Here is an 18,886-nt window from a genome sequence, read left to right as displayed (position 1 = left end):
ATCCTACCTTTTTTTTTTTTTAATCTGGAGGGAAACTGTTTCTTATTTCTTATTTCACATGAGTAAACAGGTTTGAAATGAATTAAATATTATCAAATCACACAGCTACTTAGAGGCAGAGATAGGATTAACCCAAGATCAGATGATGATTTTCATGAATTGTCATACTGATTTTATTTCTACAAAGAAAAATACTGTTGGGCTGGCCAAAAAGTTTGTTCAGGAACAAGAATGAACTTTTTGGTCAACCCAAGATATTTAAATATTATGCAGCAAATATTCATCAGAAGTTTAATAATTGCCAGACAGTACTCTAGGCACAGACAACAGTGGGAACAGAGACATTTAAATCTGCAACAACATGGTCTGCTGGAGTACTTGGAAGGGATATATACAGATCCAACATTGAAGACCAAGGTATTCTTCTTTCCTGGAGTACTTGACATAGACTGAGTCCAAAAATCAGTAGAAGTTTTCAAGGTAAATAAAAGGGGAAAGAGGTTAAAGCCTGAGAAAGAAAGGATATCATGCCAAGAGACTTGCATGTTTACAGGTCCAGAAATAAGAAAACATGATGTATATGAGGGAGGAAATGAAATTCAGCCTGGCTGTGCTGGAGATGGAAGCGAGGCCAAAGATGTTAAAGTGGACAGGCCACAAGAATGGCCTTCTGAACCGGGCAATAAAGTTTGAGACTGGCCCTGACAGCAACGGGACTCATGGAAGGGTACTCACTGGCACCCTGACCAACAGTTCTGATCTTCAAAAAGGCCAGCCTGTCTGAAATGAGGAGCAGGAGCTGGAGGACGGTCAGAGAAACAGTAAGAAAGCTGTTTGAAGAATCCAGGTCAGAGATGGTGCAATCATGAACAAAGATGCTTGGCAAACAAAGAGAAGTTTGGACAAATAGGGCTTGCTTATTGATTACAGGCAGATGGAGATTGAGGCAGAAAGAGTTTAGCTTAGCTTGGTAATGAGGCAAATCGTGATGTTATTCTCCGTGAGAGAGAATAATAAGAGGAGCAGATGGTGGGAGTGAAACACAGGAATGGAGGAAGGGATATGTTCAACTTGAATCATGTTGAGTTAGAGATGAACGGGACGCTAAGTGAGAAGTTCAAGCAACATACAAGTAAACAGCTAAGGAGCTCAGGACAGACAGATCTAGTTGGAGATAAATGCCTGTGTTCCTTTAGCATTTGGATGATAAATAAAACCTAGTGAATAAGTAAGATCATCCCAAGAGGAACATTCAGTGAGAAGAGGGACCAGGATAGGTCACTTCCCAAAAGAGACACCATTCTTGCACTTAATATTTATTGTCTACTCTGTTCAGGCACTGTTTACAGAGCTAAAGATAGAGAAATGCATAAAATACAAGTCTTGCTCTTACAATCATTATTTGGGGAGAAAAACATTGGAAAAGACTCTGATGCTGGGAGGGATTGGGGGCAGGAAGAGAAGGGGACGACAGAGGGTGAAATGGCTGGAGGGCATCACTGACTCGATGGACATGAGTCTCAGTGAACTCCAGGAGTTGGTGATGGACAGGGAGGCCTGGCGTGCTGCGATTCATGGGGTTGCAAAGAGTTGGATACGACTGAGCGACTGATCTGAACTGAAACTAATAAAATAAAAATACTATGACAGATCACTATAGCTTATGTGAAAAAAAGAATAAGGCAGTGTATTGAAAGGTATTGAGTCAGTATTTAAGAAAAGACCAGAAGGAGTCACCAGCAAAAACAATACTTTCCAAGATACTAAGACAGAAAGGCCCTGGACTGATTCTAGGGAGAGCAAGGGAGCCAGTGTGGGTGGAAGGGTGTGATGGTAAGTATAGATGAAGCAAGAGGGCAACAGGAAGCCAGGGAGAAAGGCCCTCATAGGCTATTAGAAGGACTTTGGACCTTTAGTGAGTTGGGAAAACTCATTCTGTTGCCTTCAGAATGGAAGAATAACGTGACATGACTGATATTTTAAATGTATCCTTCTGGCTATGATTGAGACTGAAGGAGATATGGGGACACAAACATAAAGACCTGTTAGACTACTATAAACACACAGGTAAGGCACAGTGGCTTATATCAGGGGGTCAGGTCTGGAGATACTGGGCAATCATTAGATTCTGGAGGTATTTTAAAGATAGGGGTAATGTGACTTTACTGATATTTCAAACGCATAGTAAAAGAGAATGTAAAGGAAAGGGAGGACTCCAAAGTTTGTGGTCAAAGCATCTGTGAATACAGAATTAACTTTTATTAAAAGGATGATGAGACTAGAAGATTGTGTTATTATTTTCACTTAACTGAAGAAATGGTACATTTAGAGGCTATGTGTTGGGGAAGAAAGCAGGATATGTTTGAAGCAGTGGAGCAAGGGCAGTATTTGGAGCGCAAAGAGAAAGAGAGTAAGCTCTTAGATGAGGTAGGAGACAAGAGAAGGAATCAGACAAAGCAAGGTCTTGCTGAGCATGTCATGTTGTGCAATTTGGTCTTTACCTGACAGTTATGGGAAGGCTCTGAAATGCTTAAGGTGGGAAGGCGATATGAACCAATCTGCATTTTATATAAAGATCTCTAGTTGGCGGCTTCCCAGGTGGCTCAATGGTAAAGAATCCATCTGCTAATGCAGGAGATGCTAGCGACTCAGGTTGGATCCCTGAGTTGGGAAGATCCCCTAGAGAAGGAAATGGCAACTCACTCCAGTATTCTTGCCTGGGAAAACCCATGGACAGAGAAGCCTGGTGGGCTACAGAGTAGACCATAGGGTCACAAAGAGTGGGATATGACTGAGCAACTGAGCACGAGTTCTACCTTGTGCCACCCCTTTACAGGAACCTCGACCCCTCTCCCACCACCACCCCCAACTCCTGGCAACGGCTGATCTGTTCTCCATCTCTATACTACTGTGATTTCAAGAATGTTAAAAAAAGGAATCATACAGCACGTGGCATTTTGACACTGGCTTGTCTACTCTGCATAACGTTCTGACATCCACCAGGTCACTGCATACCTTAACAGTGTGTTCCTTGGACTGCTGCGTAACATCCTACTGCACGGATAAACCTTCATTTGCTAATCCTGCAGCTACTCAGAAACTTTTTGATTGCTTCAAGTTTCTGGCTGTTGAAAATAAAACTGCTAAGGGCACTCATGTACAGCATTTTCTTGTGGTTGTAAATTTTTATTTCTCCGAAATAAATAACCACGACTGCGTTTTCTAATATGCATGCTTTGTTATTTGAGACACTGCCAAGCTAATTTTCAGAGCAGCTGCACCATTTTACCTTAACAGCAACGCATGAGAGATCGTTTCTCTTCATCCTAACCAGCATTTTGTACTGTCACCCTTTTAAAATTGTTTGTGTATAATAATACCTCCATCTTTAAAAAATATATTTTTAGTTAGTGCTTGCGGTTATTATATGTCACAAAAGTGAAAGTGTTAGTGACTCTTTGTGACCCCATGGACTGTAACCCACCAGACTCCTCTGTCCATGGGACTCTCTAGGCTAGAATACTGGAGTGGGTTGCCATGCCCTTCTCCAGGGGATCTTCCCGACCCAGGGATTGAACATGGGCCTCCCATGTTGCAGGCAGATTCTTTGCCATCCGAGGCATGTCATAAAGGCAGAAAAAGCAGAGTTTTGAAATACCTATAGTATAAACTACAGAACAACATTTACCATTAGTGTAAAAAGCACTTTGCAAACCTAGACTTCCGCTTAATTAAGACGGTGGTGATCTGGTCGGTCATACCTTCATCCATGACAGCGTGCCACTGAAGTACATGCTTTGGGTACGAAGTTCTAACACTATAGGCCTGACATTGCCAGTCTCTGAATCCAGGCAAACCTGCAGGACAAGGTGGATTCTCACATATTCTGTATTGTTTTCTGGGACCATTACAATCCCTTGCTTCAGAACCTAGCCTAGAAAAGATAGTACAAATAATCAATTTTATCTTATTTTATGTTAACTACTCATTAAAAAAAAATCAAAAGGCATTGTATTAATAAGGGATAATCCTTTCTATTAAATCTACTTTTGAAAATGTGGACAGATTAAATGATTAGTAACAGTAGGAAATCCATATGTTTATTTAAAAATGTGTATTTTTTTCTAATATTTGATCCATTTAATTTCCAAAATATAGGAGAAACAAAAGCCCGTTTGCTATGAAAATGATATAGAAGGGTAAAGGACAGAAGCTGGGGGCAAAATACACTCCTGTTGAGGAGTGTAGCCAAGAAATTCCAATGAGATGCTTCTAAGGTTTTCACACACATTTTAAAAAATCATTTGCTGAGGAACTGGGCCACTGAACCCATACCAAAGTCAAAGCATAAAACTGAAATGACTCTCACACATTTCCTAGGATCACCACTAGGAAAGATGGAGCCAAACAAGCTGGTCTTGGATGCTCCTTGTCTGTACACATGCTCAGCACAGTTTGCTTTCTCATCCTTCTCAGCTTGTACTGACATTCATGCTGCCCTCATTCCCTCCGTTTCTGAAGTCCTCTCAGCTACTGGCTCCTCTCACGGATCTTTTAAACGGTGACGTACTTTTCCTAACATGTCTCCCTGCTTGGGTCAACACAGTTTTTTATTTGATTTATTCTCAAGAAAACAACCTGTGTGGTGTTTAACTATTTGCTCTTAGGAGGGTTGGTCTTATTTTCTTCTTCAAAGGGAGTTCTTATACATAATAATTTGAGAGACTTTTCTGTCTTCCAAAGTGGACTGGGTTTGAAGAAGTGTCTTTGGTCCCTGACATGGTTTATCAGTAAAACCTTTTTTATTTCACACTTGAAGAAAACAATGCCCTCCCCCAATCCAGGAATGTTGCGTTTACCCAGGACACTTGCGCTCTCGACTGCTGATCCCAGAACTGCAGGTTCGGGTACAGGGACTCCACATGCTCCACTCTCCAGCCGCGAGTCCGGGTGCTGCGGTCCTGCTGGTACACTCTCCAGCCTTACACCACTATTCCAAAAGTTATGTCTTAGGTGAACAAATCAGGGCACAATGGAAAATCATTCACTGGCCTATCGAGTCACTGGAATTGCGATTAAATCAGGTCAGCTAAAGCCCCAAACGTGTGGAATTGAAAAAGACCAAAAATTAGTTGGCACGTGCTTAATGTCACAGTAATAATTCACTGGTCCAGTTCTCCCAGCTCTCATGTCAGGTCACACAGTCTTGTCATAAAAATAGGACACGGGTATTTGTATTATAGCCCTGAGAATTCAGTGCTTGTGACAGAAACAGGGTGAGTGGGGGAGTGGGGATTGTACAGCCAGGGAAGAAAAACTAACATGCTCTAGAAAAAAACAATAATTTAATAGAGAAGAATGAAAAATAAGTTCATATTTTGTAGGTAAGATATAAATGTAGGTAATATAAATGGAGGTAAAGATATCAATGGTAGGTGAGATACAAATGTCTTTGACGAGAATGAAGCAGACATTAGCAAATCCACCCATTTTTATTTGAAATGTCAGTGTTTCAGGGTACTCTCTCTCCTTGCAATTAGAAACAAAGCTTATGACTCACTTTCATTTACATTGTTTTTTCTTTCTTTTTTCCCTAAGTTTCCATCATGAGAAAGACAGCAATGACAGAAGAGAAGAGTGTGTTCATTTTCTTTTTTATATTTATCATTAATTTTAAACAAAAGCAGCCAAAGAATTTTCTTTTTTTTTTTTTTTGGTGGTCACTGAGGAATAGTTGCCAGAATTTGATGGAGAGATTATTATAATTTCTCTCTTTTTTTTTTTTGCTCAGTCATGTTCAACTCTTTGTGATCCCATGGACTATTCAGATGATGGATCCTCCAGGCCAGAATTCTGGAGTGGGTAGCCTTTCCCTTCTCCAGGGGATCTTCCCAACCCAGGGATGGAAGCCAGGTCTCCTGCATTGCAGGCGGATCCTTTACCAGCTGAGCCACAACAATTTCTCCTTATTCCTGGAAAATCAGATCTATCATGATCACAGCAAAGATATTAAAGGTAAAAATTAACTGAACAAAAAAAAATGTTGGAAATAATAAGTAAAGATTTAAAAATTTAGATAAGTGATTGTATAATGACAGGAGTTGAGCAAGATGTTCATACTAGTTCTAAACAATTTTCTGTACCAGTGGCAACATGATTTATAAGGGATTGTGAAGAAATCATACCAATTCTGTGATCCTCAGTTTTCCCATCTCAAAATGTGAATGAAAATCATATATAGCTAATAGACTTAGCAGAGGTTGAATGAAACTAAGCACAATGCATAGCCCATACTGATGATTTAATAAAGATTAACCAAAATAAAAATACCAATAACACCAAATTATATATCATTATATTAATTTTATCAATAAGTTTCCAGAAATTTCACCAAAATTCTATTATGATTTTAAATGATCTGTTTCTTTAAAACTTATTTTGAAAATATGTGTTTAAATGCTGTTTTTAGAAGAATTTATAAAACTATGCTACGAAGTTTTGTGTGAGCCCAGTTAGTCCTTTTCTATGTAATAAATAGTTCCTGAAGATTTTCTCTAATAATGTCAAATTTAAGGAACTCTACTCAGTATTTTGTAATGACCTATAAGGGGAACAGAATCTAAAAAAGAATATATATATATGTATATGCAATAACTGAATCACTTTACTGTATACATGAAACTAAGATAACATTGTAAGTCAACTATATTTCAATAAAATTAAAACAAAATTCAATCTCTTTCAGATTCAAAGAGTTTTACATCCAGGTTTGGGAAGAAACAAAACAAAACCTCAATAATTCAGAGTATAATGACATGCTAAGATTGACATTAAATAAACTGAGATTTTTGTAGGAAGATTCAGCCTGAATGTTGTAAAAGGGGGAAAAAACAAACCTTGTGAAAACTTTGAAATAATTTACTGGTTTTAGGGATTTCATGATGTTGTGCCATTCATGCAGGAAAAAAAAAAAAAAAACCCAAAGTGAATCCTGCCAAACTTCAATTGGTCAAGTAGATTTGACCTACATGAAGGGCATTTATTTTTACCCCCTAAGTGCGTATCACAGCTCTTTGCCCATTTAGTGGTAAGCTGGCATTGAAAGGCTGGGCTAGAGTTCACAGTGAACTTAAAAATATTCTGGGAAAGACCCAGATCTAGACTTGCATGTCATTTAAACTAGTCACGTCTGGCAGACGAAGAGAAATGGAAACAGATATACAAGCTAAATTTGCATCCCGGAATTGGTGAAATTCAAAGAAAGCATAGTATAATAGTTAAAGTCCACTAACTTCAGATAACCAACTCTGGGTGAAACTACGGAAAACCCGCTTTTGTGTCTTCTAGGTGGAGCTTTGTTTCAACACTGGGGAAAGTTTTAAGTGCTTTGTTTAATTATTATATAATATATTCTATTGGGTTTATATGTAAAATGATCCTAATGCTTTTCATGAATTTTCTAGTAGCATGTTTTGTTTCATTCCTATTTTTTAGTTTTAAAAAATATATTACACAAGATTTAAAGAACTCAAAATTTCTCATATTGAATAATTCAGTATGACCTATGAAAATGCTAAGGAAATTTATAATATAGATTCTTTCTGCAACAGTACATGACCTAAAAAAGTTTGACTATATTTCTATTCTCTCTAATTTCTATGTGAATATGCCTAGAAAGTTGAAGAAAACAGCCAATTGGAAGAGGTCCTTGAAAATGACAAAGGAAATATTATTGTCTAATTAAATCCTCTTGTATATATATATTGTTAGATGAAATAAGAGGAAGAAAGAAGGCAATAAACTGCCCCCTTATGTAAATTTGTGACTAAGGATATTATAACATTCATTTTTTCAATAAAGCATGATGATAATAATTTCATCACTTAAGAACTTAGGAAAGTAAATAATTAAAATATATTATGCAGCATCCTTCAAAACAGTCTAATATTTTAGTCACTTGGTATTTAGCGTTCCTTCTCCATCCTCTCATTCCTAGAAAATATTTTAAGTAAAAAACATACACTTCTTGATTTTAAGCATATCATTTATCAACTCACAGACCTCTGTTAATATAAATGTAAACACAGATGCCAGTATTATAAAGAGAAAATGAGAAAGAAAACAGGCTGCTTTTAATTTGGAAAAGGCTGTGCATAAACAGTAGATAAATCCTTATCTCCAAAATCACTATGAATCATAAAATTCTTGTTGGAACCTTCTCAGACTTAATTATATACTCTTAGGTGAACTACTTATACAGCTCAATTAACATCATTAGAGTGTAACACATTACAAAATTCTCAGCTTTGTTTCTCAGATTGCCGTGTACTGAGCTAGCAGTGTTCAGCATGAGGTTGCAAGCATCCAAATATTTTAGCCCTATAGCCCTCAATTACAGAGTGTTGGAAGCTATTTTCATGATGGCTCCTACAACAGCTGGAACAGATGGAGAGTTGAAGAAGCCCACATGGCCTGAGGAACCAAGACGTTCATTAGTTATTTCAATGTATAAAACATTACAGAACCATTGAGAATATCATTAGCACAATTATAGGGAAATGAAACATTTATTTTTAATGAATAATTACAATTTTGATTGCTGAAAGAATAAGTTTACCTTAGAGAACTCAAGAATGCAATTTATTCTCATAAATATTGGAAGAAAAAACAATAGAAAAATATTTAGGACACCAGATTATAAAAATGAACAGATTTTAAATTGCTAATGAAGAACTAAGTAAGACAAATGGACTGCGTGATGTTTGAAGACGTGTGGCTGAATATTTGGTTATCTCTGTTTATTACTGCTTTCGTGTTTCAGGGATGACGAAAATTATTGCTGGTGCAGAGTTTTATGACTCAAGCAATAAATTACTCAGCATAATACCATGAGGCTTGCCCAATATACACACATTATTGCACTTTTGTGTATAATTTAAAACAAATCCAAATTCTGACTCTCTGCATAAGCTCACAGAAAACACATTTGGCAGTCTGTAAACAACTGACTGATATTTCACAGAAGTTCTCTATCAAGAAACCGTTTTCTTACTGATTGTATTGGGTGATAAAATATTTCTAGTCCTTTTTTATTATCTGGGACTTAATTTGTACATTTTTCTTTTTCTCATTAAAGAAATCATAGAAGTAATAAATGACTACAGGCTTATGTCAAATAATCCAGAAATGTCAGGAGAAAAGTTGCATTCACCCTTACTGTCAATTGTTTTATTCCATCCATCAATTTCAACTCCCTCCCAAGAGTTAACTACTAATTACAATTTGGAGTTTATGTGTTCAAACCACTTTCTATGAGTTTAAAAATATATAAACCCTGTGTGTATACTCACATTTGTACACAAATTATTTTTTTCCTAAATCTCAAATGGTACCATATAAAGTATGAATTTTTCTGACATGTCTCTATACTAACCACCATGTCTAGTAGATGTTTTCAAGTTAATACAGATATAACTACCTCATTCTGTGATCAGCTATACTGGAACCATTCCTCTTCCAATGAATATTTTGTTTTTTCTTATTTCTCACCATAGCAGGTGACATCCTCACATAAGTACATGTGTGTGTACATGCAAACATGCCTATATTTGTGCACATGTGTTAAGAACTTATTTAGGACAAAATTCTAGAAGTGGAATTGCTAGATTTCCATTTCTGTCCATTTTTCATGTGGATGCATTTTTAAACTAGCTATATAATTTTTTTCACTAAGTAATTCACCCCAAGTAATCTTTATGTTGTTGATTTGTTTCAAATGTAATGAAAATTCATAGTCTTCAGAGGCAAGTTTTCTGATCTTACATCTAATGAGTAAGTAATAGCTGTTCTACTTTCCCTTCATAGAATAAAAAATGGAAAATTATGTAAACTAGTGTACTATATTTTGATTATATTAGCTATAAGTTTATATGGGATCTAATTCCTTCATATTTGTCAAAGAAAATTAATTTTTATAGCAATTGAAATGATCTGGAAATATACACTAATAAATTTCTACAGCCTTATGAAATACATTTAACAACTTAAGACAGTCAAATGTTTACTAATCTCCCAAATGTTAATTAGAATATTTTATTCATGATGCTTGAAATGACAAGGAAAAATTACACTCAGTGGCTCTCCTAAGATAATACTTTAAAGGATTAATTAGCCCTGAGAAATTTTAGTTTTTATTAATTTGTGAATACTTATATTTAAGTTTAATAGTAAAAATATTTAATTTTTGTTAAAGTAATACATATATCCAATTCTCCACACCGTTATAATCAACAATAAAAAATACAGCTGATATTTAAAAAACAGGCATGTGCTAAAACTGAAAACAGATAAAATGCTGAAATTTTTATATATAATAAAAGTACTCCACTAGTGTTAAGATAGATACCTTTGTAACTGTCAGAAGAAAATGTCTCACTGGTTATACTTATAGGAGAAATGTAAGTTTCCTCTTAAGTTTCACTTCATAGTCTTATACTTCAGATAGCACCACCAATAACTTACCTTACCAGTGTCACAATCGGTTCCATCCATTGGTGGATCTAGTTTGGTTTTGCATTCTTTCTCCCCTTCCACCTTGCACCACAACCCTGTGCAAATAACATGCTGAAAACAAGGGTATAATAACTATAAGGGGAAGGCATCACATTTCTGAGGTTAAGTCTACAAGGTTTGAGAGAGCAATTTTAATAGAACATCAGAGATGATTTGAAAAAAATATCCTTTGAGTACCTTTATTAAACTTACAGTTGAAATAGTCTATGGCCTATTTATAGTGCTGAGAAGACTAATATAAAGATAAAATGTTTCATAAATTTAAGTATTTTAAAATTTCTTAAAATAAAAACAGGTATGATTATGCAAGATTAAGTAGCTTCAACAGAAAACTGTAAGCTAAGAATCATTATTTATACCACATTATATGAACCAACCTGGAAGAATCAAAGTAATGTGCCTACGGTCTCAATTTAATGCCTCCTATCTTAAAGTCTGTCCTCACTTATGCTTTGCTGTATGCCGCCTGCCGTGTTAGTACTTCACTATTTCATTACATCGCCTTGGCCCCTGATGTGATACAGGGATTCTCAGTGGGCACATTTCCCATAACTGTTGTCAGTCAATTTTCCACAGTACAAATGCATCCTAGATACCCAGAATACATTTAACTTTTTCTAGGGAAAAGTTGAAGGACCAAACAAAAATACTGGGATAAAATAGCATAAACAGAGCAACACTGAAAGAAGAGAATTCTATAGTTATGGCAGCCCAGAGAGATAGATAAAAAGGCACAACCACCACATTCTTAAGGACTTTCTATGTCTATAGGATGGATGATGTTTCTGAGATACAAGCATGTTATTAACAAATTACACAGAAACATGAAATCCGTGTGGCATACTTAAAGCAACTAGAGTGATCTATCTTGAAGATGATTGTGTGACTACCTATCCAGATATTTGGAGAAAAGGGCAGAAGCAAGCAGGTCGATAAGGACAGAATAAGTGTCAATGTGAAAGACAGTCTTTGAAATTGGACTGGTGAGAAGACCAGTCAGATGAGAGGATGTACATAAGGGAAGGGAGTAGTGAACAAGATTTTAAAGATAGAAAAGCCAGATTCTGAGTGCCAGGATGGACTAGGGACTCCATATTTGGAGGGAAAAAGAAGCCACTCAGTAGTTGACAACCAGGTTGATAAGATAAAAAGGCTATTTTAGGAGGTTTACCCTGGCAGTGGTATTCAAAACAGATTGAAAATCACTGCATGTTAAAATTAACTTATGACCCAAATCTACTAAATACTTTGGGGATGATATATTTAAACTAAATTTTCAAGCAGGTCTGTCACATCTCCAATTCTGAATTTGTTACAAATATCCAAATATTATTTTCCTATTCTTTATTTAAAAATTTAGATTTTAGAACTGTTTTAAGCTCTTAAAAATTCAATACTCTATGGCAGGAGTGTGATATATTTTATTTACACAATTTTACCTGCTGTGACAGATAGTTTTTCTGCCTAAAACTATTTCATACAAATATTATATTTAAATAAAATTAAAAATTTTTATATTTTATTAATATTTATTTAATAAACATTATATTTATTATATTTAGAATATGATTTAGTTTAATATATGAACTATTGTTTGTAAATATCATTCATCAAAAATTTATCCAGGAACTAATTTTAAAGAATGCCTAAATCAAACAGCTTCTCTGTAATATTTTTGACTCTTGAAAATAAGCAGAGAGGTTAACTGATTATCATGTACTTTTGTGGACATATTTATATTTGAATTAGTGGATATCTAACCTGAGGATTTTAGTTCCTAAAAGTTTTCTTTTTCCTCCAAGACAATCTTGTTAATAAAATTTTATAATTATGGGGTCAAATGATGCATTTTCCACCAAAGAAGAATTTTGCTTTATTTATTTTCAATAAAGCTTAGTTGTATTATAACATGAATTATTTTAATCAAGTTTGTTAGTTAACCAATGCATACTGAACTAAAAAACAAATCTTGTTTATGTTGTAGTTTTAAAATCATGCTTGCTTGTTGAACACTGTTGGTGGTCTGAATTCTGACCTTCAACCATTATCTGCTATTCAAAACAGCAGGTACTCTAATTGATTCCCACTTGAGGCACTGAGAGCATAAAAGCAAACTTGGCAGCTTTTCAAGATAAGCACAGTCATGTAGAATAAATCTCTCAGAGAGGAGATCTCTTTCCTCTTTATGTTCTATAGTTCTGGGATCTTACTGTAAGTAAATTATAACCTCATTGTGAAAGGTAACTCAGATTCAGGATTTCAAACCAAACTGTCAAAAGTGAAAAAATAAAATATGGAAGAAATGGGATGGACTGTTTTCACCTTGAGAAGTGTAAAACCTCAGATATGTGATATTAGAGCTATGTAACACCAAACTCTTTCTTAAGAAGGGTTGTGTATTTTGTTAGAAGCAAATGCTCTCTGTGTGTTTCACAAGCCAGAGTCAAATATTCCTTTCAACTTAGTGAAATCTCTTAATATGTCGATTAAGAACTTTAATACTTAAAATGCTGTGCAAAGGAATCCAGGACAGAAATGTGTAATCCAGCTTCTCCTAACAAACTAACAAAAATAATATAACATTCTTTTTTTATTCCTCTATAATAAGAAATGACCATTAAAAGCATAAATGAAGTTGGATGTTTATCTCAAGAAGGCTTTTAAAAAGTTTACATGAAAAACTATATCTTTTCAATGGAATAATTTAAATGGAAGATTAACAGTCCATGTATAGATATCATAAAATTTATCTTCGAAGACGTGTACCCATTTTTTTTATAGCAAATAGATCCATTAACATGTTCTAAATTTTATGTTAAAATAAAAAATATTAAGTGCATATGCATGGAAGCAGCAATTAAATCTTGAACATGTAACTCCTTGTTTGTCCATAAACTATCTTCCAAACTACAATTTCAAGAATGTAATGTCTGACTGTAAGTGTAAATCAGTATGGGATAATATTTTCAAAAATAATTTTTCTATCAGAGAGCACCTTGGTATTATTAAAGATGAAAAAGAGGACAAAGTAAGGGAAAGAGAAAGAGAGGTATTCAAAAAATAGAATACAAAGGTTCAGAAGAAATAAGAAAAAGCTGAAATGTAGTTCTTTGTGGAAAATAATAAGTGAAGTCGCTCAGTCGTGTCCAACCCTCAGCGACCCCATGGACTGCTGCCTTCCAGGCTTCTCCATCCACGGGATTTTCCAGGCAGGAGTACCAGAGTGGGGTGCCATTGCCTTCTCCAATATTAAAACTAATCAACAAAAAAGAGAAGGCAAAAATAAATACTATTAAGAATAAAAAAAATGAAGGGACATCTACTGATCATGTAAAGGCTTACCGAAATAGGAAGAGACACTGTGAACAACTTTACACCAAATAACTTTACAATGTATATGAAATGGAGAAATATTTTTCAAAAATTTACTAAAAACTTGGTAAAATGGATCCAAGAAGAAATAGAAAAGTTGAAACTACTGTGTAACCACAGAATAATCCAAAGTGATTATTAAAAATCTTCCCACAAAGAATAGAACTGATCTAAACACTTAAATTCTCAATTTACATAAACTATCTAAAGAACAGAAAAAGAGATAATATTTATAAACACACATCATGATGCCCAAACCAGACAGCAGTTTGAAAAGAAAATGAAAATAGTGATCTACTTAATTTATGAACTTAGATTGAAATATGCTGCACATTTTTTGACAAACTGAATCCCCAGCAATCCATGAAAAAAATGTAATGTACCATCACAATCATGTTGGGTTTTTCTTGGAATACAAGGCTACTATAATATTAGAGATTTGGTTAATACAATCAAGTACATACAAAGTTCAAAATCTATGATTTTTGTATCTCTCGATATGCAGCTTGTGACACAATTCAACATCCATTCGTTAAAAAAAGTTAGCAAACTAGCCACTGAAGGAAACACCTTCAAAGTTAATGGACATCTGGACATCTATCAAAATCTACAACAAACATCACCAAAAAACCCATAAAATGTTGAAAGTTTCCTTTTAAGATTAAGAAAATAGTGAAGATGGCATCTTGGGACAAACATAAAAAAAAAGTGAATTTGTGATGTATTCATAGTAGAGAGAGGAAGAACATAACTGTCAATCTAGACTTACGAACTCAGCTAAAATTTTATTCAAGACTGAAGGTTAAATAAAGACTCTTCAAGGAAACAAAAACTGAGTGTTTACTACCAACAGATTTTCCCCAAAGGAACTTCTAAATGTTATACTTCAAGAGGAGTATGATCTCATAGGGAAGGGCTGAAAAGCACTTGTGAACCTGACAAAAATGATGATAAATCTAAATAAATATTTACTACATAAAACAATAATAATTGAACTTCAGTCATTATTATAAACATTTTAATAGGAAGAAATACTAGAAATCTATCACATTTACATCTCAAAAACTTTATCCCTTAGCAGAAATAATTTGACCACTGACAGCTTAGTAAATTCGATCTTGTCTACTTCACTTCCTTCACTCCACATGCTTCATGATTGCTGGTGGTAGAAGTAGAGTAACGGATGTCAAGAAAAATATAGTCTACGGATAGCCAACAAATGTAGCAGCAAGCTTCAAAGGACCCCTCATTAGAACACATCTTGGTGTGTTAAAGAAAATCAAGGAGTGAGAGAAATATAGAGAATGAAGAACTGTCGATACATACTTAATGAATCCCAGGTGGTGGTGAAGGCAAAAGAAGGGGGAAGCAGACGATGAGATGGTTAGATAGCATCACCAACTCAATGGACATGAATCTGAGCAAACTCTGGGAAATAGTGAAGGGCAGAGGAGCCTGGCATGCTGCAGTTCATGGAGTTGTAAAGAGTCAGTCATGGGGACCTAAAGAGTTGGACACAACTGAGCATGCATGCAAAGAAAAGAATAAAAAGTGAGAAGGAATTGTTTGAAATATTTGAAAGAAAAATGATCCAGACTTTCCTTGTAAGAATGAGAAATATAAGATAAAAATATTCCCCTTCTGGAATGGTGGGATAAGTTCCCAGAAGACCAATCCTCCTGTAGCTAACAAACACAAACTGTGGAATGATGGCAAAAACCAATTTTCTGGTAGTTTCAGAATGTAGAACAAAGGCAGATCAGCTCTTTAGGGGAGCTTAAGGAATCAGCACAAGTTGAGTTCATCGTCTTTGTGGCTTTGATCTGACAGTATTGTGGTCATGGCATGACACAATGGTTAAAGTAACACACGCCATCTTTTTAGACTCATGAAGACAGAAACGGATGCGGTCAAAGCTGTCAAAACTTGAAGTGTTAGTTGCTCAGTCATGTTCGACTCTGTGTGACCCCAGTGGACTGTAGCCCACCAGGGTTCTATGCCCATGGTGGGCTGCCATTCCCTTTTCCAGGAGATTTTCCTGACCCAGGGATCAAACCTGGGTCTCCTGTATTGCAGGCAGATTCTTTACCATCTTCTTTAGCCACCAGGGAAACCCCAAAAAGAAGAGAGTCAGAGAAGCTTAGGTCTTTCTGTGGCATCTGTACCATGCATGCAAGGGACACACTCGAAATAAGGAAAAAGTGAGCTGATGTAACATATGAAGTGCTATCCACAGCAGATAAGATAGTTTCCAGTTTGATTCTAACAAACTTAATTGTTTGTGAAAACAAAACTCAAAACACTCTTTGGAGGAATATAACTAAATGCAGAGTATGTGCTGTAACAGGGGTCAGTAAACGCTTTCTATAAAGTGCCATACAGCATATACTTCAGGCTTGTGGGCCATGGGATCTCAGTGGCAACTATTTATCACTCACTGTAGTTTGAAGGCAGCCAAAGAAAATGTGTGAACAAAGGTGACTGTATTCCAGTCACCTTCTGGAAGTTTTAAATGTATAAAACTTCATTTATAAAAACAAGCCACCAGTACCTAACCCAGAGTTTGCAAAAAAAAACTAATGCATTGATATATAACATGTTAATGTATTAATAATGTAGAATGAAAACATGTATATACAAATAAACATTCATAAATCTTCTGAATAGCTTGATTCATAATAGCTAACATACTGATGTCTACTAAGAGGTGAACTGATAAACACAACAGTTTATGTTGCAGTGGAATACTATTCATCAAGAAAAAAGAACTGATCAGTCATACTCATAAACAGATATAAAGAATGTCTGACTTTTGAATGTATAAGAAAATGTCATTGTAAATGTAAAGCAGTAGAGGACACAATCACAAAAAATAGAGCATAAGTATAAAACACAAACAAGTTGACAAAAATTTTTATAAAACTAATTTAAATCAACATAGAAAGTGTTAAACTAGCTGATGAAAATGCCAAAAAATTATTACATTGGTTTAAATAGAAAAATACAAAATCTAGTGATTGCTTTTCTCTAGTAAACATATCCATCTAGCCATACTCATATCTGTGATTCTATTTTATCTGGAAAGGTTGAAGATAAAAATGTGATAAATATTAACTAGGATAATGGTTTTAACGACATACAAAATAGATTTTACAGCACAAGCCATAAAACATGCAAAAGAGAAAAACAGATCAACAGATAAAAGTCATAAATATGTATGTACCTGTAATATAACCAAATGATATATAAGGAAATAATTGACAGAAACACAGAGAAAAATAAATCAGTTGTTAGAGTTGGGTATTTGAACACATCTGTTAAACTTTTCAACATTAATAGATCAGTCAAATAAAAATAAACAGATATTTTGAATAATAATATTAATATGCTTCAAGATTTAGTCACAGATAATGAACTTTAAAAACCATACATTCTTTAGCAGAAGACCTAACTAGCTATTTCTCCAAAGTAGACATACAGGTAGTCAACAGGCACATGAAATGATACTTAATATGGCTAATTACTAGGGAAATGCAAATCAAAACTACAGTGAGATATCACCTCAGGCTGGTCAGAATGGCCACCATCAAAGACTCTACAAATAAAAAATGGTGGCGACAGTGTGGAGAAAAAGGAACCCGCTTACAGTGCTGGTGAGAATGTAAAGTGGAATGGCCACTATGGAACACAGTTTGGAGGTTCCTTAAAAACTAAAAATAGTTACTATATGATCCAGCAATTTCACATATGGGCATATATCCAGAGAAGAGTCCCAATTCAAAAAGATACATGCACCTCAATGTTCACCACAGTGCTAGTTACAACAGTCAGGACATGGAAGCAACCTGAAGTCGGTTGACAGATGAACTGATAAAGAAGATGTGGTATGTGTGTGTGTATTTATGTATGTGTGTGTATATATATATATATATATATATATATACACGCATATATATGAATATTATTTGGCCATAAAAAGAATGAAACAATGTTATTTGTGGCAACATAGATAGACCTACAAATTATGATATAAAGTGGAATAAGTCAGAGGAGGACAAATATCATATCACTTACATAGGGAATCTTAAAAAATGAGACAAATGAACTTATTTACAAAACAGAAAGAGACTCACAGATGTAGAAAACAAACCTATTGTTACCAAAGGGAAAAGAAAGGGAGGGATAAACTGGGAGTTCCGGTTTAACGGATATACATTACTCTATATGAAATAGAGAATCACTAAGGACATACTGTACAGCACAGTAGGAATTATATTCAGTATCTTGTAATAACCTATAATGGAAAATATTCTGAAAAAGAATACACACACACACAAAAACAAAAATAGCACAGCCTAGTGGGGAAAGTTGATGGATTCAACCACTTGACAACTGTAGAAGGACATTGTGTATAAACAGCTAATGACACACTTTGACACACTTTGTGACATAATGACACACTTTATAAGTAACAAGAAAGTCTCACCTAGAATATAGAATATAGAAAGAACTCCTGCAACTCAACAAAAACAGAAAGCTTAAAAAATGGGCAAAATGTAAATAGGTAATTTACAGAGAAAGAGACCTAAAAAATAAAAGCCCATATCAATAAGAAGTCATAAAAAAGTAGTGCTAAGGGAAAAAATTAAAGAGCTAGATTATCCAGTCAAGTAATTTGCCATCCAACTCATGGACTCACATACTGCATAGTACTAACACTCAAAGAATAGGATGAAGCTTTGATTAGACGGCAAAAGAGGCAGATTTAATTCCTGGTAGTTTTAACCCACTTATAGGAAGAAAGAATGGTAAAAATCTTCAACTTTACCAATTTTAACAATAATTCATCAATGCTAAATTTATCAACAATACAGTATTTATTTACCAGCAATAAATTTATCAATAATACTATATTCATTGCCCAAACAACTCCTTATCATCG

General features: G+C 34.9%; 1 protein-coding gene across 1 annotated transcript in view; it reads right to left on the bottom strand.

Moving 5' to 3' along the window:
• Window positions 1-18,886, bottom strand: part of ADAMTS19 (ADAM metallopeptidase with thrombospondin type 1 motif, 19) — a 275,020-nt gene that overhangs the window by 85,809 nt on the left and 170,325 nt on the right. Inside the window, 3 exon segments of the mRNA XM_010852422.1 lie at window positions 3,762-3,934; window positions 4,860-4,990; window positions 10,522-10,623. Of these exon segments, the coding sequence (XP_010850724.1) occupies window positions 3,762-3,934; window positions 4,860-4,990; window positions 10,522-10,623 (406 nt within the window).

Source organism: Bison bison, unplaced genomic scaffold (genome assembly GCF_000754665.1).
Source record: "Bison bison bison isolate TAMUID 2011002044 unplaced genomic scaffold, Bison_UMD1.0 scf7180017864311, whole genome shotgun sequence".
Classification (NCBI taxonomy): domain Eukaryota; kingdom Metazoa; phylum Chordata; class Mammalia; order Artiodactyla; family Bovidae; genus Bison; species Bison bison.
This window is presented reverse-complemented; position numbering and strand designations above follow the sequence as displayed.